The sequence below is a fragment of the Pelmatolapia mariae genome, linkage group LG5 (genome assembly GCF_036321145.2).
Source record: "Pelmatolapia mariae isolate MD_Pm_ZW linkage group LG5, Pm_UMD_F_2, whole genome shotgun sequence".
NCBI lineage: Eukaryota > Metazoa > Chordata > Actinopteri > Cichliformes > Cichlidae > Pelmatolapia > Pelmatolapia mariae.
In genome coordinates this window covers 22,171,003-22,197,433 of record NC_086231.1, presented here as the reverse complement: position 1 = coordinate 22,197,433, position 26,431 = coordinate 22,171,003, and the positions used below count along the sequence as shown (strand labels likewise).

General features: G+C 39.6%; 1 protein-coding gene across 1 annotated transcript; it reads left to right on the top strand.

Moving 5' to 3' along the window:
* The first annotated feature begins 2,131 nt into the window (after nucleotides 1-2,131).
* Nucleotides 2,132-19,853, top strand: c1ql4b (complement component 1, q subcomponent-like 4b). Its single transcript, XM_063474218.2, has 2 exons — nucleotides 2,132-2,779; nucleotides 17,223-19,853. Exons 1-2 carry the CDS (start codon nucleotides 2,240-2,242, stop codon nucleotides 17,400-17,402), a joined length of 720 nt encoding a protein of 239 aa, XP_063330288.1. The 5' UTR covers nucleotides 2,132-2,239; the 3' UTR covers nucleotides 17,403-19,853.
* Nucleotides 19,854-26,431: the final 6,578 nt, after the last annotated feature.

Genomic DNA, 26,431 nt, shown 5'->3' with positions numbered 1-26,431 from the left:
TTAGTCTTTTCACACCTGCTGTTCTCCGTAAACACAACTCCACAAGTGTCTATACCTCTTAACACCACCTGAAAATCTGTAAGGTTACAGTCAGGCAGAAAAAAGAAAGACTATCACAGAATATCCAACAAATACACTTTAAATCTACCAAGATTCATCAGCAGCACTACAAATATCGTTATAGTCCTTTAAAAAAAAAGAAAATGGATAGTCTGATAAATAAATTGTAATATTTGAACGGGAAACCTTTGATTAAACCGTTAAACAGATGTAGTCATTTGATTTGTGAAAAGGTCACATGCTGGATAGGACGATGCTGGGTGTGTGTGGCTGGAGGTGTTAAGGAGGGAGGATGGGGGGGACGCAGTAGCGGGCAGATGCTGAAGAGAGAGAGAAGCAGGATATGGGAAAAAACAACAAGTGAGTGAACTGTTGCTCTGCAAATAAAGTCGCCGTGCGCCGGATTAATTCACGGCGAAAGTCTGCAAAAGTAAGCGGTCAGAATATGTAGTTTTCTCTTTGAAGGTGCGATCCACCACTTCAGCATCGCTTCTACTGCTCCCGCTGCCTTGAGCGTTTTTCTTTTCTTTTCTTTTTTTTTCCTTTTTTAATTAAATGTTTTTTTCTTTTTGGGCGGACGGTGTGGTTCCGCCAGCACGCAGGACTCCAGGATGACATGCTGTAAGTTGGTAGTATTACTATGACTCTGTTTCCGCCGAGCAGAGTTTGGACCGCAGCGCAACTTCAGCCGAAGCGCCAGTAAACGCGCCTCAGTCTTTCGCTCGGGTCCTGGACCAGCTTTCCTGCGGCGTTTCTGTCTGAACCCGTGGGATGAAAACCCACTGAAGACCGGGGTTTAAAAAAAAAAGGAGCAAAGAAAGAAGACATCTGGGTGAGCTGATTATTGCAGTGTACTTTTATTTTTGCACTAGTTTGTAAAAAACTTTCGGAATCCTTTTTACCCACCCTGGCCATATTGAAGCTTGGTCACTTCAATTTTAATTTAAATGAAAATACTAAAATAATTAATGCATTTATGCTGTTAGGTGAGCAGAGAGCTTGTGAACAATGCAATAGGCCTGGAATAATATCAGCATGTAGCTTTTGTGTCTGTTGTGTTAAACTAGTGTTAACTTGTTTGCTTTTATGAATAATACAAAATGTTTTATCATTAATTTTGAGGACCTGAACGTGATTAATACAAAAACAATCCACCTGTGTGGGTCACACTTGTTCCAATTATTTATAATTGTCAAGTACACCTTTAAATATGAAATTACTGCAATATGAAATGTTTCTCAAATGCCTTCCATATTTAGCATTTAAATTATAAATATGTGTTATAAGGAGATCACATTTTCTTAGTCCTGTTATGATTAGGCTATATGTGTGTGTTCTTTTTCTTTTAGAGTGCAAGGGATTCGCTGATTTTCTGTGATAAATTTTTTTTTGCTTTACCTTTACCTCTAAAAAACTTACATTCTTTGCTCTTCTTATGAGCTGTAACAAATCTGTTGTTTGAGTAGAGGAATGGGTTTTTACGATAAATATAATGGAGCACCAGCAGTAAGGGAGATAGAAAAAAAGACCAGAGATTTAGCAGTTTCCTTGTTCTTCTCTTTTCATTCCTGGACAGACAAGTAAAGCGCCCTTCCCTGTATGTGGTGGGTGAGATGAACTCCAGTGGGAATACTGTAGACCCCACCTGACAGCTCTCTGCCTGAGCAACTGAAGGATTTTCACTGGAGCTTCTACAACCACAGAAGTGGATTCGTATAAAAAGCAGCTTGCCTAAAATCCAGCATCTCAGCGGTTTTACTCATTTTGAACGAAGTAATTTAGAATAGTTGTGTTATATGATGTATACCTTTAAAGATGAAATCCTGAAGACATAATGATCTAGGGGAAAGTGAAAATTAAAAAGGATACACGTGTACTGAAAGCCAAGTAATGGAAAACCCTAGATTCCAGTCTCCCCCTGACTTTTGATTTTTTTTCTCCTCCTGTGTGATGCGTCAGTCTTTCCCAGTCCTTGAATAGCACCCCATTTTCTTTTGTGCATCCCGCACAATCACATATTTCCCTGCTCCACCTTCTCAATTCAGTGGTTGCTTTCTACCCAGAGTTCAGCCTGGCCGGCACAACCATTCCAGCTAAAGGGGAGGAGGACTTCCTCACACTGGCAGCCTCACGGCTCAGCCGAAAGAAACGTGTCATTGGGGCTGGAGTCGGCGTGGCCATGGTTCTGGTCCTGCTGGTAGCCATTCCCCTATTGGTCCACACCACCAAGGGGGGAGGGTCCGGAGGAGGAGGCACGCACTATGAGATGCTGGGTAGCTGCAAGATGGTGTGTGACACTTTCACCCCCCCACAGGGAGAGCTGACAGCCGTCTCCCCTCAGCCCCCAGACTTCTCAAACCGCAGGGGCAAACAGGGGTTCAGAGGAAGCCCTGGACTTCCTGGTCCTCCAGGTCCTAAAGGCCCCCCTGGAGAGCCCGGTAAGCCCGGCCCACCTGGCCCACCAGGGCCTGGACCTGGTGGTTACGGCCCTTCCTTCTACAGCCCCAAAATTGCCTTCTACGCCGGCCTCCGGAAGCAACACGAAGGGAGTGAAATACTCAAATTTGACGATGTGGTGACCAATGTAGGGAACTACTATGAGCCGAGTACCGGCAAGTTCACCTGCCCTCTGCCAGGTATCTACTACTTCACCTACCATGTCCTGATGAGAGGAGGTGATGGGACGAGCATGTGGGCAGACCTGAAGAAGAATGGACAGGTGAGTGCGAGTTTAGGTGGGTTTGTGCTGCAGTGTTTCTGAACTGGACTGACCTCCCCTTGCAATCAAACAAACACACAAACATTAGTAAGAATCTTTTGCATCAGTGAGTTCAAATACAAGAGCAGTAAATATAAAAGTATATAACTAAATAACATGTTTAGATCAGAACTTCAGGTAATAGATGCAATTCACTAACGTCAGAAACATTTTGTCATATAGTTTAAATGCAGGAAGATGCTGTGTTATTTACTATTGAAGTGGACTTCATTGTGCTATGCAGGTGGTGACTGCCACTCAGAATTTGAGCATGGTTAAAAAGAAATCCCCCAAAAGTGAATTCCAAACACTACTCCACTGAGAAAATCATAGTGAAGTTTTAGACAAATCAAATATAGAGAGAGATAATTAAACTGAAATACACTAAAAATGTAAGAGACTTGAAGGACGCAAAAAAGAAGAAGAAAGGAGGTGGGAGTAAGAAATGGTTTACAAGAAAAGCCGAAACTGTAGTTATTTGCACAACTTGCATGTGGAAAAAGAGAGAAAGAGAGGGAGAGAGAATGACAGCCAAGCGATCAAGAGGATAACAATCCTCTGCGTCTCGGTGGAGCAAAGCCAAAATGCAACAGCTGGCTACTGTCCTCTGAGAAACTCTGACTTTAACACTAATAAATAAACAAGTACGAAATGCCTGGAAAAAGCCTTGAATGCTTCCATCTGGAGAGCAGTGACAAGCTTGAAGTACTAAGCCCTCGCTCTGTTGAGGCGCTCTGATTCTGACATGTGTGCTACAGAACAGAAGAGTGATGTCCTGGGGATTACTAGAGAAGAAGAAGAAGAAGGGGGAAAAACGCATGCTTTGCATTGTTGCAAAGGTTTAATGGTAACACAGTTTGTCCGCACAGATTATACGGTACATGAACTGACAACAATATGCTACTGAGCAGAGCATCACTGTGCTGGGCTGCTGTTCATTGGTACGCTTTATTAAATCTACATCTAAATAAGCAGGCTAAGAAGGATTTACCAGAAGAACACGGGCTAGTTTTTAATGTGAGAATCGCCACTTTGGAAACAGACAGATGCAGATTTAACATAAGGGTTAAATCTTATTCTTACCCCCCACTTCAATCAAACATTGCACATACGAGTTATGTGTGTTACTGTACGTGTCTTAACTATTAGGGCATTGATTTCTAGTTTTCATCAATACTGAAGCACCAACAGCAATGTAGGCCTCGTCAGCGGACCTTGCCCAGTCTACTGTAAGTGCTTGGATTGCGGCAGATTGCTGTTGCTTTTTTATGACCTGAAGCTACCCCCAGGTCAACCACTGGGAGTCACTTGTCCAGCAGCAAGAAAACACATCTGACCTTGCTAGCTTTTCCACTATTGGCCGAAATTTAGCAGCAGCAACATCACGGAGGATGCTACAAGGAAACAAACCCAGGGTTGCTGCAGTGGTGGACTAAAGCTATATTTACAAGTTGCCCATGTTCCCCAATGTCAGTTTCTTTTTTGGTTAGTGGGTTGTGTCACAAAGCTCTGAGATGTAGTGTAAAGTTGTTCAAGAAATTAAAAATTGGCGCACAAAAAAGTTTTTTTTACTGGAAATGTGTTTGTTGTAGCCTAACATTCTCTTTTTCTTACTGATTTTGAATGAAATATGTAGCATCCCCTGATTTTCTATTGCAGTGTGTGTTGCAGATCTGAGGACAGATAATAGTTATAAATTAGTGCCACAGCGAGTTTGATTATGCCTACATTTTATATTTTATTGTGACAAACTGATCATCACAGCCTGTGAAAGATTGATGCAAACAGCATAGTATATCTTCCAAATGATTGTTTGCAGGAAAAAAAGCACCTAATCTTTAAAGTTGAAATGTTGGAAAAACAATATTTGGTTCATTGGCTTGCATAACGACTGATATTGCTAACCAGTTATCATACTTTCTACCAAAACGACATAGTCTACCCATATAATAAAAACAGTAAGTTAAAATTAATGTCTTATCTTATCTTACTTCCTGATGCTGTGTAAATGTACATTTGAGATAACCATTACTTTCAAATTCAGACCTGTTTAGTCTGTTTCATGCTGCTTCCAGACATGTAGTATATTGAATATACATTATGTGACTGATCGAGTCCATAAAGAAAGCTTTTCCCAGTATTATTGATTTGACAGCATGTGCCTAAGGTGCAGAGTAAAAAGGACAGACAGCTTAATGCCAGATATAATTGGGGGGGACCTGGTTTGTTGCAGCGTGCCTTCACAGACATTGTCATTCCTGTCTTTTCCTGCTATTAAATCTTTCATAGCTTTTAGATGAGATCTTCTCCCCTTCACCTGTGCCCCTCCTTTAGTCATGTGCTCGCGCACATACACACACATACACACGTGCACCTTGCACTTTTCCTGTCCACACTAGCTATTGACTCCTTCCCCATTAATTATCTTTTCCAACAACTAAATTATTTAACCCAATTCAGTGCTGATCTTGCCCTTTTCATTGCACCCGCCTTCCTTTTTTCCCCCTTCTTCTGCGAATAGACAGGTGCTCATGAACCTTGGTTAAGCTGCTAGGTCAATGAGAAAACTTTAATACAGAAATTCTCTCTTGAGAGATAGCCAAGACACTACAACTACTACACTACACTACACTACACTACAACTATTGTTATTATTGGTCATTATTGTGAATTTGTTGTTCTTCAAGGAAGATTTGATTCTGTTTCTTATAAGACATCAGTATTATTATATGAGAAATAAATGATCAATTAAAATATTCACAAAAAAGAAGCAATATCCTTGTTTGTTTTAGATGAAAAGATAGATACCAATCTCTTTCCTGTACGGTGACATGAAACACAGATTTTCATATCACAAATTACCCTACCCAAAACTACAAATCTTAAGAGCACATTTCAAGGTCAGGCCAGTTTCAGCCAAATGGGTGATTTTCAACAGTTTTCTGTTGGCTAAGTGCTTTTAAAAAACAATGAAAACTAAAAGAACAGCATTTAAAGCCAATTCAGGGTAAAATAAGCAAAATATGGCAAGAAAATAAACAAGGACACTATTAGATCAAATACAGACGCTCTTTCATACACTGAATGGAAGCATGACCAACAAAGGGTGTTTACTGCTAGACAGATAGATAGATAGATAGATAGATAGATAGATAGATAGATAGATAGATAGATAGATAGATAGATAGATAGATAGATAGATAGATAGATAGATAGATAGATAGATAGATAGATAGATAGATAGATTAGCAGATGAGGTCAGACAGGAATCTTCGTGAATAACGATGTTTGCAGATGACATTGTGATCTTGTGATTCTTGTGATCTGGAAGAGATCATAGAGAGGTGGAGGTACGCTCTGTAGAGAAGAGAAATGAAAGTCAGTAGAAGAAAGAAAGAATATGTGTGTGAATGAGCAGAAGACAGGTGGAAAGCTGAACCATGGAGTAGAGATAGTAAGGGGAAGATGAGTCTAAGTACCTATGGTCAACCATCCAAAGCAATGTACAGTGCATAGGAGAGGTGAGGAAGAGAGTGCAGCCAGGGTGGAGATGCTCGGAGATGAGTGTCAGGGCTAATTTGTGACTGAAGGATGGCAGCAAGAGTGAAAGAGGAGATTTAGAAAATGGTAATGAGATGTGCTTTGATGTATGGTTTCGAGAATGTGCAACTGACAGGAGGCCATCTGGAAGTGGCAGAGCTGAGGATCCTAAGATTTTCAATGGGAGTGACCACGATGGAAGGAGTAGAAATAAGTACATCAGAGGGAGGGGACGAGGGATGGAGACAAAGTTCGAGGATGCTGAAGATGCTTTGTGTAATGTTGAACTTAATTCCTGTTACTGAACAAGAATGGTTTAATAATCAGTTACTAGCAGCTCATGTGCTTATTAACCAAATCTTTAGTTAAACTTGAACTGGATCCAGACCTTTGAATCCATTCAATCCACTGAACTGACTCATTACCTAATCAGAGTGTAAGTAAAAGATGGAGGTACTTGAAGTAAAAAGTGAGGCGCGAGGCGTAGCTCGGGCTGAGAAACTAACAGACATTGCACATCCACACGGTAGCGACTTGTACTACACTACAAGGTGTCCAATTCATAAATCATACACTGGTTTGTCACATGTTGTTCTCTAAATGGAACCAGTATTTTCATGCTATAGTTAAAAAGACCTAAAACTAGAGATGAGATGATCGTTGATCATAAACTCATTAAGAAAGTGTTTACTGAGGTTATAATTCAAATAAACAGTAGTGTATTGACTTCTATACAGCCTGACATGTTTTTTAGCCTGAAAATCTGTCCCCCCTTGTCAGTTAAAAAGAACATAAGGTTGAGGCTTTTTATTTAAGCTTTACTTTCCAGAGGCTACTTTCTTTAAACCAGCATTATTACTGAGTAATAAGTAGAAAAAGTGACTGAAGTGTTTTTACTTTGCTCGGCTCTGTTTTTAAAGCCCATCAAAACCCATTTGTGGGTAAGGCCATGTATCACTGATGAATATACTTATCCATTTTTATTAAAGTGTGCTTCAGCTATAACCCCATAACTTCAGCTATAATGAAGCTATAACGTCATTAGCATCAGGCGTCCTATAGACACTCTGCACTTGCAATTTGTCTCTAGTCATTGTTTACAGAGCATCACACAATACATTTGGTTAAAGTAGACATTTATACATTTTATTCAGATGTTTTGCAGATTTTTGTTTTTACTCTGTGCTAATTGAACACTTTAAAAAAACAGATAAAATCTGATCTCACTGGCAGCTGGGTCCAACTGCATCCTTGCTGTACTGAAGGGGAAAAAAATGCATTTCCTTTAAAGTCTGCCTTTAACATATTTCACAGCATGAGGTGACTTGTGTGCGTGCGTATGTGTATGTGTGCGCGCATGGGCCTACGACAATCGTCAGACTGACGGGCACAGTGTTGATCCACTTCTTGTCAAAGGGAGCAGAGCACAAGACACATCCTGGGGAGAGATCACTGCAGAGCAAGACAGAACACAGACGAGCGGGCTGACAGGGAGACAGAGATGGATGGATATTCACAGGAGAATGGACAGAGGTTCTCTAAATTAAGACATGAGCTGAAGACTAACCACAAAGCAATGCAGTCAGCCAGACAGTATATGACAAAAAAATATCAGACCGGTTCTTCATCTCAAACAATGGCTAATGAATTATGTAGCTGATAAGCTTACGCCACGTTTGCAGAGATTAAGCACTCAGTGCAAAGAATCTTCTTCCCTCGCTGCGTCCCATAACTCATCAAGAGATTGGTGTTGAGGTAGATGACCTTTTCAATGGATATATAATTCACCACCAATATGTTCTTTGCCCTTTCAGTGATGAGCATGGAGTGGGAGTATGAATATTTATAGCTGGTCCAGTATGGTGGAATCAGGGTTGGTCAGTTGGTCAGTCTGTGGTTCTGATTGCATCTGTGTAGTTGTTGCGTTTCACTTTCTCAGACAACCTCGCTTTGGTAGTGCCACTGGTTGCATCTATGAGGCTGGTGGACAAACTGGACCCTTATAAAGCTGAAGTGTAAGGCTGAGAAACTGATTAAAAGTTGTCCCTAACCTTTGGATTAAAAGATTAAAGTTTCATTTCAGTTTCAAGCTTTTAAAGAAAGGTCTTGATTTAAAAAATAAATAAATAAAAGCTAGGCTTGTCCTTAAGCGTAAAGCACCAAAGATATTTTTTCAAATGCTTTTCATTTTGATTCTCATAAACATCCCACGCCCCCAATACTTTTTTTAATTATTATTTTTTTAAATCTTCTTGAAACGCCCAGCTAAAGTGTGTCTATAATGAGGTCTGTGAGCTAACTTGTTAATTAAATAATACAGTTAAAAGTCATGATTATGACAAACTTGGACTCAATTAGGAGAAAGATGAACTCGCCTCCAGTAGGTAGGTGTGATGTGGCTGCTGTGAGAAGAGGAAGCTGCTAATTACAGTAAGCCAGACAAGGTGTCAATATGAGGCTCATGTAGGACTTCATTAAGCACTTTTAATTTTATTTTATTTTGGCACACTGGCATGCTGTTTTCTTCCTCCTCCAACAGTTGTGCATGTCTTGATAGAATCATTAATAAACATTTTCTCCTGTGTTTTGAATTGCATTAGTGTCACAACGGCCCGACATTTTAATGGGGAACATTTTGCGATAAAGGATGAAAGTCCATCTTTTCAGACAGATTCCTTGTAGAGCAAACTTAAAGAATTTGTCCTATATACCCTGCAGCTTTTCTTGCTTTTTTTTCTCTTCTTCTTGTCTTTTCTTCTATGTATTTATGCACTTGTCCATGTGCACGGCCATTATTTAACTATATGTTTCTTGTTGTAATGGCCGAGGCCATTATATTCCAAAGACTAAAAGGACTTGGCTGGTTGTTACTGTGTTTGGCCGTGCCTTTGTTGTGGTTTCCTTTTGCCTTCCCATTATATCATTATTCCTCCTCATCAAGGAAACTGTATTTTGTCTCTTTCATAAGCAGCAGTGTGCTACAGTGTTTCTGCTTTCATAACTAACAGGAACAATTCTGAAATGTCCCTGGGTTATTATCATTTTTAGAGGTTAGAGCAGAATTATCAGAATGGGCTAATCTGTGATCCAGGGTTTGCATGGTGAATTAGTGTTTAGTTGTTTTCTATTTCTGAGTATAAGAGAGTTTTTTTTTTTTCAGTTAATGCAAGATAGTAAACACTGGTTTTAAAAACAGAAAAAACATCAGCTCCCTCAGCTCTGGCATTAAATAATGCCAGAGCTGAGGGAGCTGATGTGCTTCAGGTAGACCATCAAGAGAACACATTTATATCCAATTAAGCTATCCCCTCTACTGTCAAAGGTTTCAGTCTAGAGCCAATTAGAGACTTTCTAATCAACATCTTGACACCTTGGGTCCTGAGTGTCATGGCGAAATATTAGCATTTTGTATGCCAATTAGTGTCTGAGTCTGCAGTGCAGGAGAGGGGTTACGCGTCGACCTGCATAATAGAAACAAGAAACCTCAGGCTGGTACACATGGGTGGAGGTTGAGAGAAAACAGACGCTTTTATGAAAAAAAAGGCCAATTCAATTGCCCTTCTTCTCTCTCCCTGTTCACCTTTAGAGGTCCCTCAGGTAAGTTTAAGAGACCCCGTCTCAATCGCTCGCTCCGCTCTGAGAGGTCTGTACATCACAGTGAATGAATCCTGTCAGTTTTATTACCAAAGGATCAAGGCACCACTGCGAAACAAAACAAAACTGAGAAAAAAATAACACACTACATGGACAGCACACCTCCCAAACCTCATTTATAGCCCCCCTTCTCCTCTAAAACAGGCATGCTTGATCAGTTTGTTATCCAACATCCTCCCTCTCCATCACTCAAGGCCTCCCTCAACTTTGGCTTCCTTTACTCGCATCCTGTGCTCGGACTACTAAAGTGCACGCAGCTGCTTACTCGTCTGTGCGACCTAATCCAAATTTCTGCTCTCACACCCACCTTTTCATTACGCACACTTCTCTTCTCCTTGCCCCATGCCCTCCTTACATCAATTTTCTCAGACATTTTATGAACGCCTCTATAAAAATGGTGAATACGTTATGGCTAAATAAATGTGAAATACATGTGTCAGCCCTTAAAAAAATGTCACATGAATGAGTGGCACACAGCTGAAAATGCAGATTTTATTGAGCATTTAGGACTGTCGGTGAATTATTTCCATGCTGTCAGCTTCCTCACTCTCTCTCCTCCTACCACCGCTCTCTGCCTCTCTTTCCACATTTAATGTTGCCCCAATGAAAAGTGTAGGCAGTGTAATCTTCTCTATTGTCCCTTGGGTCTTCCTTCTTCCCAACAGCAGCAGATCACGTCAGAACAGCGTTGGGCCAACAGACAGAAATTCACTCCCTTGTCGCTATCAATCTCCGCCGCTGTTGACAATAATCCTGATCTGCCTTTCCTTCTTGTTTTCACTCCCAAAGCCCCAGTGCCTCCTGCCCACTTTAGGAAAACAAGGTTTCACTGTGATTGTTACTGACAGCTGAACCTGCAGACTCATCTGTGCCGGTTTCAGTGTCACAACACAATACGATCTTAGTATGGCCCAATGGGGGAAAAATAAAGCCCTTTTAGTGGTGGAATAAAAATTCAATATTCAGATAATTAGGAGGGAAATTAACAATTCAATTAATGCAGCACATATCTACAAAGCTTGGACAGGGCAATATAAGCATGTGGCTATGGACTGTATGGAGACCAGTGGGTTAGAGTAAGTGTTTTCTTCATACTTAGTTGTTATATTGGGAATACATGCGTGTGGTTTGGCATTGCATGATTAAAAAAGCCAGGAAAAAACATCATCTGCAGCATAAGTTGTTCGAAAGATGCAAAAATTACCTGTTCCGTGTGGATTAATGCACCCCAATACCATCACTGATGCTGGCTTTTAAACTATAACGACCTGGGTGATCCTTCTCCTGTTTAGAATTTCACATTTTCAATGTTCAGTTTTTAAATTCACATCAATTTGATTTATTCCTACTTTTCTTTTCCAATGATTTACAGTCGGTGATGACACACTACCTAATTTGAAGTGTGACTTTATTGCCACAAGGTGCCAGAAGCGGCATTAGTGAAATAGCAGTGACACACAAAGGTAGCCTAGGTAAAGCTTTTCCTGGAAATTTTAAGTAAATGTAGAACAGAAGTGAAAAACACCAACTAAAGTAATTTAAGCTTGAAACTTTTCAAGAGATGCACGATATCGTCACATAAATTGAAATTGAACAATATATTTCCCCCTGGGATGTTGTATCTTATGTTGAGCATTTTAATCAGCTGCTCATAGCTCTTCTTTACAACCACGTTATCACATTGCTACTTTCCAGCTGGCTTTTCCTGTAATATGGAGCACAACTAGCAAGTACTCCAACAATCCTTGATGAAGTCATTTGTTTACTTTTGGGTAAAACATGATCAGCTCCTAGTAACTCTGTTTTTAGGTATTTAATCATCACTGGATGCTAACACGCGACTCTTGCTGTCAGACATGTTTGGGTTTATGCTCATTAATTGTCCTAGGGAACATAAATGCATAGCATTGCTATATCATTAATATGGAGAAATCACACTTCTTTTAAATTATGTAAATTATTGTGGATGTCATGATATGGCACAGACCCAGTTTTTCACTACATAATCCTGCATTTCTAATGCAGTGCCGCTTGACCTTGTTCTTTGCATACAGAGATTTCTCTGAATTGTCTGAATGTTTTAATGATGCAACATAAGAAAAAAACCCATTAAGAAATGCTTTTCTTTAATTGGTGAGCTGTTGTATTTGTCGACATTTCCTCACCAGTGTCTTTGGGGTATATTACTGAACCCCATTCATGTCTCCAGTAAGTCTAATAAGTTGGTGTTTTACAGGCATTACAAAACTTTATCTTTTGTTTTCCCTGTTGGGGACAGATACAGCTTTAGTGCCTGAAAGATTTTGTTCCTGACACAAAAACAAATATATATTTTTGTTTAAATTAAGTAGAAATTCTAAAATTAAAAATTAAAACTTATATATGGAGAGTGAGAAATTAATTCTTTTTTTAATGTGGAAGAATAAACATTCAATAAACTCCAGTTTTTAAAAAAATATATATATATTTTGCAATCATCTCATGGTTCAGGTTTTACAAGTCACAGAGTAAAATAGGTCACACATTTCATCATGTGATGTCAGAGTTCAACTTACATGCAGATATATTTGTTCGTTTGTTGTTATGAATGTAACATATAATTCGTGAAGCAGCTTATGCTTATCCATGAATTACTTCTACTGTCAATCGTATTAATATTGATAATATTTAAAAGGTCACACTCTTGTAAATATGTAGATAAATGTACAAAGATGCGTCGTGTCCACTAGTTTACTGTATATAGGAGGGGAAAGGGAGCCATGAATTAATCATAAACATAGCACATTAAATGTCAGCATCTCCACTGTCTGAGTAGAGGCTAAGTAAACCTACGTGCCTCATAAAGAAGTCAACCATAAAAAGCCATAAATAACAGTGTGTCCTTTTGGCTGGCAAATATAATTAGCTGGTGTTCATTTAAAAGGCCATTTCAATGAGGTGGTGTGAATATCACTGCTGCAACTTTTGTTGTGACCCTTAAATGCTGATTCAGGTAAACATCATTTTATTTCAAGCATGGTTTAGGTTTGCTTATGATAATATTGTCAATGTACATGCAGAGGTAAACTCACTTTAGCTGTAATTTTACGCAGCAAAACAGTTCGCCCACTTCTGCTTAATGTGCTATTGGTCTGTCACTACCCTAAAAACAGTTCCGAGAGCTAGACGCTCCTACAGGGTGTAGACTTCAGGAGCAGGCCGCACCTTTTCCAGCACATCCCCTGCTCCTTGAACATGTAGGTACATTTACATTTTCTCCGATCAGCCCTCCGGCTACAACAAGGTAAAGGTGCTTCAGTCTTTACTCATTAATCCAGTGGTGAAAAACTGAAGAAAACTGACCTTCACATGCACAGTTTTTATGAGACAATCCTTATTCCCTCCATTTTTGAGTGGTCATAATGTTTTCTGCTCACTGGTGTACTATACAGCAATCCTCACAGCAGCCTGCCAGCCTCTACCTCAGCTGACAGTATACTGTCAGGGGAATCTTACTGTTCAACCATGTAGACAGATGTTGGATGTACAAGATGTAACAATCCCTCTACTATAATATTTCTCCTAAACCTACTTGTTCTCCTCAGGGGAGACATTCAGTCCCTTCAGAGCAAACCAGCCTAGCACTGTAAAGTAACAAAATGTCTTCCGTTGTTCTTGTTCTTTCCTTAGCTGTTCACCTGAGATTCACAAAACAAAAACGGAGGAGATGTGAGGTTATCAAGACGCATAGAGAGGGCAGGGTGGCTTGTGAATGTGCCATATTGTATCCTGACCTCCTGCTAGTATTTGGTGGGCCCGTTTGACCACTCTAGCCTATCCTGTGCCCCCATTTATTGTGATTGTATGGAGTTATTGAGGAGTTGGACCTATTCGGCGGGGAGCTGCCATAGCTGTCTGCCTACCAATTACTAGCCAGCAGCTATGTACAGCCTGCCCCGAGGTAAGGAGGGGTAGGGGATGTTGTAAGAGGTTGTGGGGGAAGGATATAAGTGGGGTTGGGGATGCTGGGTAGGGGTTCTCAGGAGACCTGCCACAGCAGCACGTCGTTAATCAATCCGATTTAGACCGGACAGGGACACACTTAGACGCTGCTCCCGCCAACACTGCCATGGCAGGGGAGAGAAAGTGTGTGCGTGACCTGCATCTTATTCCAGTATGCGGACACAAAAAGATGGATAGATGGGTCCAGAATGAAGAGAAAGGAATGGGGTGGCAAATGAGAGAGGGATGATGGAAGGGGCATGAGGTGTGGAGGGAGAGACAACAATTAATGGAGTGATGTGAGTTGAATTAAAACAAAGGAAAGATATTGATTCATTTCTGTCCTAAGGAGGGGAGTAAAAATGTTCACCTTCTTGATGTGAAAGAAAACCCCACAGAGAGAAATGTATTTGATAAAATTGATGAAAGGGGCAAAATAAAAATGTTGGATGGAGGAGGAGAAAGGGGGAAGTTTAGTCTGATTTGATTTGTCTTTGTGATCACAAGACATCAGTGGAGTTTGATGACTGGCGGAGATGATGGACCATATCCTTAGTCAGACCCACAGGAGGAGACAAGGATAGAGTTAGGGCGTCCTATTTGCATTCATTAATATGTATGCACATGTGCACTTTATTTTCCACTATTAAATGGATTGTCTGCTTGAATAGTTTGTTACCCAGCCAGTGATAGTGCAATTTATTATAAGGAGATTTGCTTACCGAGTGCGAAAACAACTCAGATTTTACCGAGAGCGGATGAAATAACAGGCACATTTAACAACATCATAAATAAAGACGCTCCTTTGTCACCAGAAAAGCTGCTCAACTAAATCCTGGGATACTGGATTGGTCTTCGAGAATTAGGTACACAACATTAAGTCTGGTAATTGTGCTCCCTTCTGCAACATGTATGGGATCATTGCCATCGTGTAATATAAGGGCAGTGCTAAGTGGTTGCATATTAGTATGCATGTAAACATGTATCGTTAGATGTAATGACTTCTTCCTAAATGACTGGTCATATCATTACAGACCGAGCATCATGTGGATTGCATTTCCTTCTCCAATCACAAAGCTGTCCAGATGTTGAAAGAAGAGTAAATAATGCCTCATCTGAGCAGATTTACTTTTTTAAATTGTGCAAGGCTCCATGGTTTGCAGCCTTCACACCGGATAATGTGTTAGCTCTGTATACCAGCAGTTAGTGGGTGGCAGAGTTTTGTCTTACAGGAGTGTTGATAAGATTGTTTAGTGATTCTGAGGCTGCAGTGTGCTGACGTTCAAATGTCCTTGGCTATGCCTTTTATTCATATCTGACGCCAAACAGGGATGACATTATTCTTTTGAATGTTTTCATCAAAACATCAGACATTTTCATCATCTCGCTTGTCTTGAAACTATGGTTTTATCGTGTTTCCTTGAGTTAGTGTCTTAAAGCCAAGTGATAATTACTTTCGGTGCATTCAATTCAATTATATTTTATTTTTATAGTGCCAAATCAAGTAAGGTAAACACCCTAAAATAACAGAGTGAAAACCCAAACAATGAAGCGACCCCTATGAGCAAGCACTTGGTGACAGTGGGAAGGAAAAACTCCCAACAGGAAGAAATCTCCAGCAGAACCAGGCTCAGAGACAAGCAGCTATCTGTTGCATTATGGCTAAGGTAAAGATAAGGGGTAAGAGAGATGGGACAAAAATTTAAAGTTACAGCTCCTGTCATGCACCTTTAAGCCTCATGCAATACATATTTTGGCAAACTCTCAAGACTGTCATCACTGATGACTCTGGGTTATTTCTTTTGTTTGCTTGTTTTTTTTTAGCAGTACCAAACAGCATTAGGGATTGATGAGTTGAGCTTTTAGCAAATAATGGTTTTAGTGGGTAGTGGAGATAGCTACTGGATTTGTAAATAGACAAGTTCACCACGCCAACTTGAAAGGTCACAATAAGCCAATGTGGTTTGTCTATGATACCTTTCTTGTGATGAGAGCAGCACTGTCCTCTGACACAAACTGTCAATGCATGAAAAGCAAAGACAAAAAAAAGGTAAATAAAACTGAAAGCTGTATGCAGCTAATGATTCTGACATGGATGAGCAATAGCAAACACATATAGCAGTGATCAGAATGTGTGAACCTTCATTGTGTTTTCTGTGTTTGTGTGAAAAAATGAACTGATGTGTTCCTTGACACCTTTCTGCTAATCTCCCATCAAACTGTCCTCAGCAACAGGTGGAACAGGTGTGACAGCAACAATCCTCTGGAAAAAAAATAAAAAATTGATGGCGACTAAAAAAGCTGGTGGTCTGAGATGGAAGTGTGAGGCCAAAGATCACTGCACATCTCATTTATCTACCCAGTGGACAGGAAGGCATCAGCACTGATTACATTACACCACGATCACAGAGTGAAACAGGAAATAAAACAGCAGTAGTGAACAAACTGGTTGTAGGTGAGATAATGTGGTGAAAAAGATAAATGTGTTAAAGGGAAAATGTAAAAAAAATAGAGGAATTTCAGTTATTGTCAACAACGAATTTAAATATAAAAAAAGTAAAAAAAAAAAAAAAAAAGTAAATGCATTCTTAACATGTTGGATTAGATAACTGGACTGTATAACACATTTTTGACTAGTGTGAAGTCCATAGTTCTGTCATGCTGACTAGTTAATTAACATTTAGATGGCAGTGGTGAACATGTCTCCCCTGCAGGCGATAATTAGTGTTTGAAGGCTATAAGAGGAGACCTCCAATTAAAAAGAGAGATTTGTAGAAACTTGTAGGTGAGACTGGATACTGAAGATGAAATATTAAAAAATAGCCATTGAAAATCACCTTTGGTGTCTATAAGTAGGTTTATGATTATATACATAAAAGCTGTTAGAAAAACAGAAAATATATTTAATAGTAATTTTTTTTATTTACACAAATGTTCAGGTAATGGATGTGCAGCATAGTTACATTTTAGCTAATACTAATCTTTAATTTCTCTGAAAAAAGCAGGTTGTGTCAGCATGAAAGAAGAGTTGCTGTTTCCTGCCTTGTTGAGAGTGCGTGCAGACCATTGTCGCCCACGAAAACATGATTCAGCCTCACCGCAGACAACAACATGTCTGCAAAACACACTCGTGACATCAAACGTCTGCTTTCCACATGGCATTTCCTTCTTTAATGGTCTTTTTTCAATCTTGGCCGCCTATCAATTTCTTACTTGTGCTTTTTTGCAGGTGAGGGCCAGTGCAATCGCTCAAGACGCAGATCAGAACTACGACTACGCCTCCAACAGTGTTATCCTGCACCTGGACGTGGGGGATGAAGTGTGCGTGCAGCTGGACGGGGGCAAAGTTCACGGGGGAAACACCAACAAATACAGCACTTTCTCCGGCTTCCTCATCTACCCTGACTGACAATGTCCTCACATTCCTATACTCCCCCTCTGTAATCAAGCAAAAAGTTTCATCTCCTTTCTTCATCTAACACTGCCATAATGTAATTTGTCATTTAACTGCCCTTCAGTAAATGAAACATTGTAATAATATGACCACGGCTAATAGATAGAGCTTGAAGAGAATTTGTGTAAAAATGAGTATAATATTGTACATATTACCAGATAACATTTACTCAATATAATACACTTGTGTGATCACTATTATGTGCCATGTACAGTATGTGTAAGCATGGCTAAAACACAATTTAAATACATCTTTTTCATATGCACACGTTTGCCTGTACACACGCGAGTGTCCACACATTAAGTGAAATTTACTTGTTGTTCTGAGAGAGGATGATCGTGCCGGCCACCGCTCTGAAATCGACTGGAATGATATCTGAATGTAGACTGTCAACCGAAGTGTGCGTATTCGGCTGCGGCCTTTCGCCTTTACCGTGAAATGGATTTTCAATACGGCCGTAGACGTCAAACAAGAAAAGTCATGAATATATTGATCAGAGCTGATAATAGAGCCAACTTCATGGTCATAATCCGGTGTGTTGTATGTCTGTGTTGATGCCGCATACACGCCTGTGCTTGCCCTTTATTTTGTGCTGAGGTGTAAAAGCATCATGTTACTAATGGTATGACTTGCACAGTCTCTGACTCCTGCAAGAGGGAGGAGGGGGGGTTTTGAGATGTTGATAACAGACCTTTAACAAACCCAATATGTCAATACTGAGATTTAGCTTCGAGATTTATCCTGACACCACCTCATCATATCTTGCTAATGAGCTGAGGCTTCTTCTACAGCCTCACCTGTTGGGCGACACACAAATCTTTCCTCTTTAAATAGTGATAGTTTGGGAAATATGGTGATTTTTCAATAAGAAGATCATGGAATGCAGTCGAATAGCTGAAGTAGTTAGTTTGACATGCTATCTGACCACCTTAAATGTTGAGATTGATGGATTGTGTTAAAAGCTGGCTGTCATAGGGAGGTTTAGAATTGATATTATTTATTTTTAGAGAGTCTCACATGGAAGGCTTCCATAATGTTCTACCCACTTCTTCAGTCATGGCCACTAAATTCGAAAGATTGTGTTTTTTCTATCTGCAGAAATGTTTTTTGTGTGGCATGGCTTTGCCGAGAAATCAGTCTCTCCACCCTTCAACTCACATATGTGGAAAGCGTAAAGCAGGGAGAGCAGCAGGAAGACCCTCATACAGAACAGAGCAGGCATCAGTAACAACAGATAGGACACTGATGCATGACGGGATGAGAGGTGGGTGGCAAAGCGGCTTGCAGATGAGCAAGCTAAAGCAGCATATACAACACTATCAGTTGATGCTGACCGGCACCGAGATCAGCTGATGTGTCAGGACTGCAGCTGAGCTTGACTTCATGGCCTGCCTGAGCTAATGCTCTGCTGAAATTGCGCAATGGATTTAAAAAAAGAGAGAGCCTCCCTACCTCCTCACAGCAGGCCAATCACAAGAGTGAAGCGGTTGTAAATGTGTGATTGCAAGAAAAACAGTTTCCCAGTCTAGTTCCCAAAATGTGAAACTTTTTTCTTTTTAATTTTAATGTGAATGTATCCATGTGAAAAATCTCTTGATGTTACTGCCATGTGCCATACCTATAGGTTCTCTGTGCCTTATACTATCAATTTATTTTTATTTTTTATGCATGAGATGGTTTTCCCTTGTTAAGCTAAGTGAAGAAGATGGTCCACGTCATGCAAATAGAAGTCAGACACACTACTTATAAGAGGGGCTGTCTTTACAATGTTAGTGCATACTCACTTAATGAAATGCACACGTTTATGTTGCAAATAGTGACTACGAATCTTTGTGTGTAACTGGATGTTACTGACCCTTGTAAATAAAAGGCCACAAAACTGAGACCAAGATTAATTCTGTATGGTGGGAATCAATGACAGCAGCATGACACGGTGTAATTGAAACTCTGCATCCACAAAAATTGTAATATTTCAATGGATCCGAATTTTCACGTTTAATTTTTTAACATTTTCTAATAATATACCTTGAACGTAAAACTCTTTTTAACACATTTGTTAGAGTTTAGTGCCGTGCAAGTAGAGGGCTTCATTTTAAAACGTGTGAAGGAGACGTTATTATTGAGGTAGCATGACCATACCCAGATATTTGGATGTGGATTATTCTTACTCTTTTCATTCTTGTGGTGAAATTGAAAAAAAAAACCCCATCTTAATGTCGTATATTGTACACAGACATCCCCCATGTGTAGCTTCATTTAACCTCTGCGCCACGATGCATCCTACTGTGTGTGTTTTCTGGCGCTGCTACCTCTGTTCCCAGTAAAGATCCATTGCTCTTACTGTTCTTTGCGAGCTGAGACCATGAAATACAATTAAAAAAAAGAAGATTCAGGATGATTTTACTGTCAGGCAGAACCAGTGCTTTCTTTATTCTTTATTGCTTTTATTCTGTCTTCTTTCCACAGGAAAACGAAGAAGCTGTTGCAGACGGTTATGATAAAGTGTCTTTGAAGTTTTCAGGGTGTTTTTTATATGTTAAAAAAACGATTTTTTCCTTTTTTTTTTGCAGCACTGAGGTCTAACACATTTTTCAGGTTCAGTTATTTGCTCACATAATATTGCAACAGTTGCCTTGAGATGCACAGCTCTCTCAAAATGCTGAACAACAATGTGTGTGTGTGTGTGTGTGTGTGTGTGTGTGTGTGTGTGTGCGTGTGTGTGTGTGTGTGTGTGTGTGTGTGTGTGTGTCTGCTTGACTGCATTATATGCAGAGGCTTTCTTGCACTGTCTTGCACTTTTTGTATATAAATATGAAAAAGAAGAACAGCAAATCTATATATATATTTATTGTATATTTAAAAATATACAACCCTAACTCCAAAAAAAATGGTACGCTCCTTTCTGAAGGCACAAAATAGAGAGAGGAGAATCTTTAAAACAAGCAAACTGGTTTCCTAATGCTTACTGGTATTTGCATCAATAATAATAATCTGTCTACACCTGTGTTTAAAATACAGCTTTGCAACTTTTTAAAATCACCTGTAAAACTAACTACACCTATGAGCACTATTTAATTTTCTCTGTTTAGCAAATCTGCCCAGTGAAAAATATTAGCTCATTTTGAATTTGATAGTAGTAAGATATCTCAGTTGGGGGGGGGGGGGGATGCAAAAGGCTGGAAAAGTAGGTGGTAATTAAAAAAAGTTAATTAGATTGGAGTAATAAAACTTATTAGTTCATCTGTTACATGATTGGGTATAAAAAGAACATTTTATAGTGGCACAGTTTCTCAGAAGTAAAAATAGGCAAATGTTCATCAATCTGCAACAAAAACCCAAAACGGTATCTACAAACTGCTGAACAATTTTAGGACAATGGTCCTAAACATAAAAGTTTGAAGACTGAATATCTCTTCAATATCATCTACATTGCATAATGTCAAAAAATTCAGAGAATCTGTAGAAATCTCTGTGTGCAATTTCTGTGAAATCACTGGCCCTGTGGCAGCACTGCATTAAAAACAGGCATAGAAATCACTGCACGAGCTGAGGAACAGTTCCAGAAATCATTTTCTGTGAACACAGTTTGCTGTGCCATACACAAATGCAGATTAAAGCTTCAACATGATCCTCAAACACCACCATCATCTCTGAGATCTGGACTGAGACAAAGTGGAGAACTGGTCTGTGTACAGACAAATCTCTTTGGAAAACATGGAGAACAGATCTTGTCTAAAGAAGAGAGGGACCATTCTGCATCTTTGATGGTACGGGGATGCATCATTTTCTGTTGAATTGGCAGCTGGCACAACTGGAATGGCACCAAAAATGCTGAAACGTATTTATAGGTTTTAGAACAACATGTGCTCCCACCAGGATGGGAAGGCCTATAATATTTCAGCAAGACAATTCTAACCTGCATCTAATAAGTTCTCTGTGTTCTATTGTGAATAAATTATGGGTTTATGAGCTTTACAAATCATCGTGCAAATGTGGAAAATTAAATTTAACTGAGTTTACATTTCTGGCAATGTGCAAATTGGTCAGGATAATAAGCACTGTAAAGGTGGAATTGCAATACGTTGTATGTGTGCAAAAACATTGATTTTACTGTAAACTACATGTATTTGTGGACATTTTTAGCTGCGTGTTTCTCTTTGTAGGATTTTAGTGGCAGTAAATCCCCAAAACAAGACATACACAAGAATAAGGTATTCCAAATTTAGTGAGTTGGTTAAGCAGGATCATGTCAGCCACAGGCATCCATAGCCACACAATGTTGCCAAATGGGCACATATTTGATATTCTGATCTATTCTGTTCTGTAAAAAAAAAATAAAATTACCATATCTTTAACAGGCAGTATTTCTTTACGTAGACATGTTTCTTTCTACAATATTCTGATTTTTTTAAAGTGTTGCTTTGACCTGAATGCTAACTTTAACATCCAAACAGGCTTAGAATGCTGACATGTTGATGTTTTGAAGGTTTTTCCGTCCATGTTAGCATGCTAACAGTTTTGTACTAAGCACAAAACTCAACTATTGACCAATAATAATATGAATAAGAAAAATGCGCTGTGGTTTGTACATGGTTGCTTTTGCACTGCCTACAAACATCCAGTGTAGACAGAGGAGCCTGCATATAAAATTTAATTACATCAAACAATGCCTGGTGAATACCTTTGTTTCAGGTTTATAATTAAAAAGCTTGATGCCTAAAATTCTTCATGAGTGAGCTGAACGTACTAGTGTTGCAAATAGCTATTGAAATGTCAAAGATTTGTCTTAATTGCTGCTACAGCAACCTGTTTGAAGAGAGCTTTCCCATTATCAGACTTGTTTCTTCACCTGCTGCTGCTTCTGGCCCTTTCCGAAGCCACCCACTGAAAGTGAAACATTGAAACATGAAAGGGAGTCTCACCTCCCTGGAATAAAAACAAGGAGATGGATCTTTAATTAAAGGTGAGAGCTAATACTATTCAGAACGAGGAGGTTCTTGCTGAATGTGGACAGTAGGTAAGGGGAATGCTGCACGGGGGGGGGGGAGTTGTTGGGCATGTATCTCGGCAGTGTCTCCCTCCCTCTGAGTCCCAGCACTCCCTCCTTGCAGATTCCAGCGTTAAGTTAATTGGACAGGGAGAGGAGAGGGTTGAAGAGGGAAGCGTTCAGCCCCATTAGCAATCCCCCTGTGGAAGGCTGAGCCGAGAGGATCACAGACTCACAAATAGGAGGATTAAAATAATCAATAGGCTTCACTCTCTCTCCCTCAGCACAGGCAGCCCTGTGTACAACGCTCACACACACAAACACGCACCATTACAAAGATATGCACACGCACGCACGCTCCTGAGCAAATACAAACACACCAAGAGTCTGAGGAATACTAGTTCAAGGAGCGCTACTCTGCTCAGTGGTGTCTGTGGACTTTCACAAATTAGTCTGGGTCAGGCAACATTCACACACACGCACGCACGCACACACACACACACACACACACACACACACACACACACACACACACACACACACACACACACACACACACACACACCTATTCTTTGTTAATGAAGGTTAATTCAGCCTCTGACTAAACGAGGACCAGTTTAAAGGTCAGGAACATGAAAACAGTCTGACATATCTATATTTTGCTCAGTTATTTCTGAACTGTAATGGCTGCTGAATTTGCTCTCACATAAAAGACATATATGTATGTATGTATATATATATATATATATATATATATATATATATACATACATATATAAAAAAATACATACATACATGCATATACATATATATACATATATACATACATACAGTCAGGTCCATAAATATTGGGACATCGACACAATTCTAACATTTTTGGCTCTATACACAACCACAATGGATTCCAAATGAAACGAACAAGACATGCTGTAACTGCAGACTGTCAGCTTTTATTTGAGGGTATTTACATCCAAATCAGGTGAACAGTATAGGAATTATGACAGTTTGTATATGTGCCTCCCACTTCTTAAGGGACCAAAAGTAATGGGACAATTGGCTTCTCAGCTGTTCCATGGCCAGGTGTGTGTTATTCCCTCATTACCCCAATTACAATGAACAAATAAAAGGTCCAGAGTTCATTTCAAGTGTGCTGTTTGCTTTTTGAACCTGTTGCTGTCAACTGCCAGGATGAGATCCAAAGAGCTGTCACTACCAGTGAAGCAAGCCATCATTAGGCTGAAAAAACAAAACAAACCCATCAGAGAGATTGCAAAAACATCAGGCGTGGCCAAAACAACTGTTTAGAACATTCCCAAAAAGAAGGAACGCACTGGTGAGCTCAGCAACACCAAAAAACTAGGAAGACCACGGGACACAACTGTGGTGGATGACCAAAGAATCCTTTCCCTGGTGAAGAAAACACCCTTCACAACAGTTGGCCAGATCAAGAACACTCTCTAGGAGGTAGGTGTATGTGCGTCAGAGTCAACAATCAAGAGAAGACTCCACCAGTGTGAATACAGAGGGTTCACCACAAGATGTAAACCTTTGGTGAGCCCCAAAAACAGGCAGGCCAGATTAGAGTTTGCCAAACGACATCTGAAAAAGCCGTCGCAGTTCTGGAACAACATCCTATGGACAGATAAGACCAACATCAACTTGTACCAGAGTGATGGGAAGAGAAGAGTATGGAGAAGGAAAGGAACTGCTCATGATCCTAAGCATACCACCTCATCAGTGAAGCATTGTGGTGGAAGTGTCATGGCGTGGGCATGTATGGCTGCCAGTGGAACTTGTTCTCTTGTATTTATTGATGATGTGACTGCTGACAAAAGCAGCACAATGAATTCTGAAGTGTTTCGGGCAATATTATCTGCTCATATTCAGACAAATGCTTCAAAACTCATTGGACGGCGCTTCACAGTGCAGGTGGACAACGACCCAAAGCATACTGCAAAAGCAACCAAAGAGTTTTTGAAGGGAAAGAAGTGGACTGTTTTGCAATGGCCAAGTCAATCACCTGACCTGAATCCGATTGAGCATGTATTTCACTTGCTGAAGACAAAACTGAAGGGAAAATGCCCCAAGAACAAGCAGGAACTGAAGACTGTTGCAGTAGAGGCCTGGCAGAGCATCACCAGGGATGAAACCCGGCGTCTGGTGATGTCTATGTGTTCCAGACTTAAGGCTGTGATTGACTGTAAAGGATTTGCAACCAAGTATTAAAAAATGAATGTTTGATTTATGGTTCTTATTCTGTCCCATTACTTTTGGTCCCTCAAGAAGTGGGAGGCACATTTGCAAACTGTTGTAATTCCTACACCGTTCACCTGATTTGGATGTAAATGCCCTCAAATAAAAGCTGACACTCTGCAGTTAAAGCATGTCTTGTTCGTTTCATTTGGAATCCATTGTGGTGGTGTATAGAGCCAAAAATGTTAGAATTGTGTCGATGTCCCAATATTTATGGACCTGACTGTATATACATATATACATACATATATACATATATGTACTGAATATGTTGTGTAATTAAAAGTCTTGTATCCATACAACATTAAACTTGTGACATGTGTGCAATTTTTAGTTCTTTTACTGCAGCAATTTAACTGAACACATATTTACATATGTATTTTTGATTTAAAACAAGTACTTTATAAGAAGAAATAAAAGGTGAACAGAGGAAAATATTAAAGTGTTCAACATAATAGGGAATAGCAGAAAAAAATATCTACTCTGGCACTTAGCTGAACCAAATCTGGAATCTAATTTGAACTTTCAAATTCTGATAATGCTCACCACCTTTTTCCCACATGACCTTTTTAAATGAAGCACTGCACAGTTGAGACTCCTCATGCGGTACATACAGAATACTGCTCGACTTTACCACACAGTGAGTTTATATAAGATTGTTCATTTGAGTAGTTTTTGGAGGATTGAAAGAAAAAACTTCCTACTAAACACACACAAAGATGAAAAAAAGGACAACAAACAGACAAAGTTAGAATATTTTTATTTTTATAGATAATTGAAAATCCATTGAGAGATCCTAACCCCCAAGTTAAGATAAAACCTCCAAACGCATTTCCTGTAGTTATCGCCAGGCTGAGGAGGGGAATTGATTTGATTTGTCCACAATCACATAACAACACATGATATACATCATTTCTTTAGAGACTATTAAAGTATTCTGATTCTGATGACACTGAAAACTAGAGGTTAAATAGAGACTGGACACCTGCTGAGACATGTAAGTGCTTTCGTGATTTAAGTTAAAATCATTGACTTAAACACATATCCGATTCATGTGAATTACCATCAAATAGCAGGATTTACTCACTTTTTGTTGCACTAAATCAGAAATTGTCGTTTTCCATTTTTATTTTTCACAGTTCAATAAAAGATTTTTTTTAAAAAACCCAATACCACTTGCCTGCCTTCTTTCTTGAGTGTCTCGTGAGCACTTTTACTGACATCCTGTTGCAGGAGGTCATTTAATTGCTAAGGAGGCCAATCACTGCCATTTCATTTTTTCCCCACACACATTTACAGGTAAGTGCTTTATTTTAGACTCACCCTGTAGCCCATTCAGGGCACTGGCATAATGAGCCTCCTCATCCCTTCTAGAGTGGATGCATAAGGTGAATTTTACAAACAGGCACACATACGCCTGGGGATTTGTTCATTAGTGTGTTCCACATTTGTTGAGCTTCTACACATTTTACTCACACAAAAAAAAAAACAGACTGGCTTCAGTATAACTTAAAGATCTGCTGAAGTTTGCTTTTGATGACCTAAGGATCCACCTGACTCCCTTCAAATACTGACAGCCGAATTGCGAAATGATCCATTACCGGACATGATTTTTTTTTAAAGTCACCTTATTAATTGGTCTCAATTTAATTGCTGACTGTTTGACGAAAGTATGATAAAATCAAATTCTCCATTTTACTAAATTACTCATTTTTTTGTACAAATAAAACAGCAGTTAGTTACC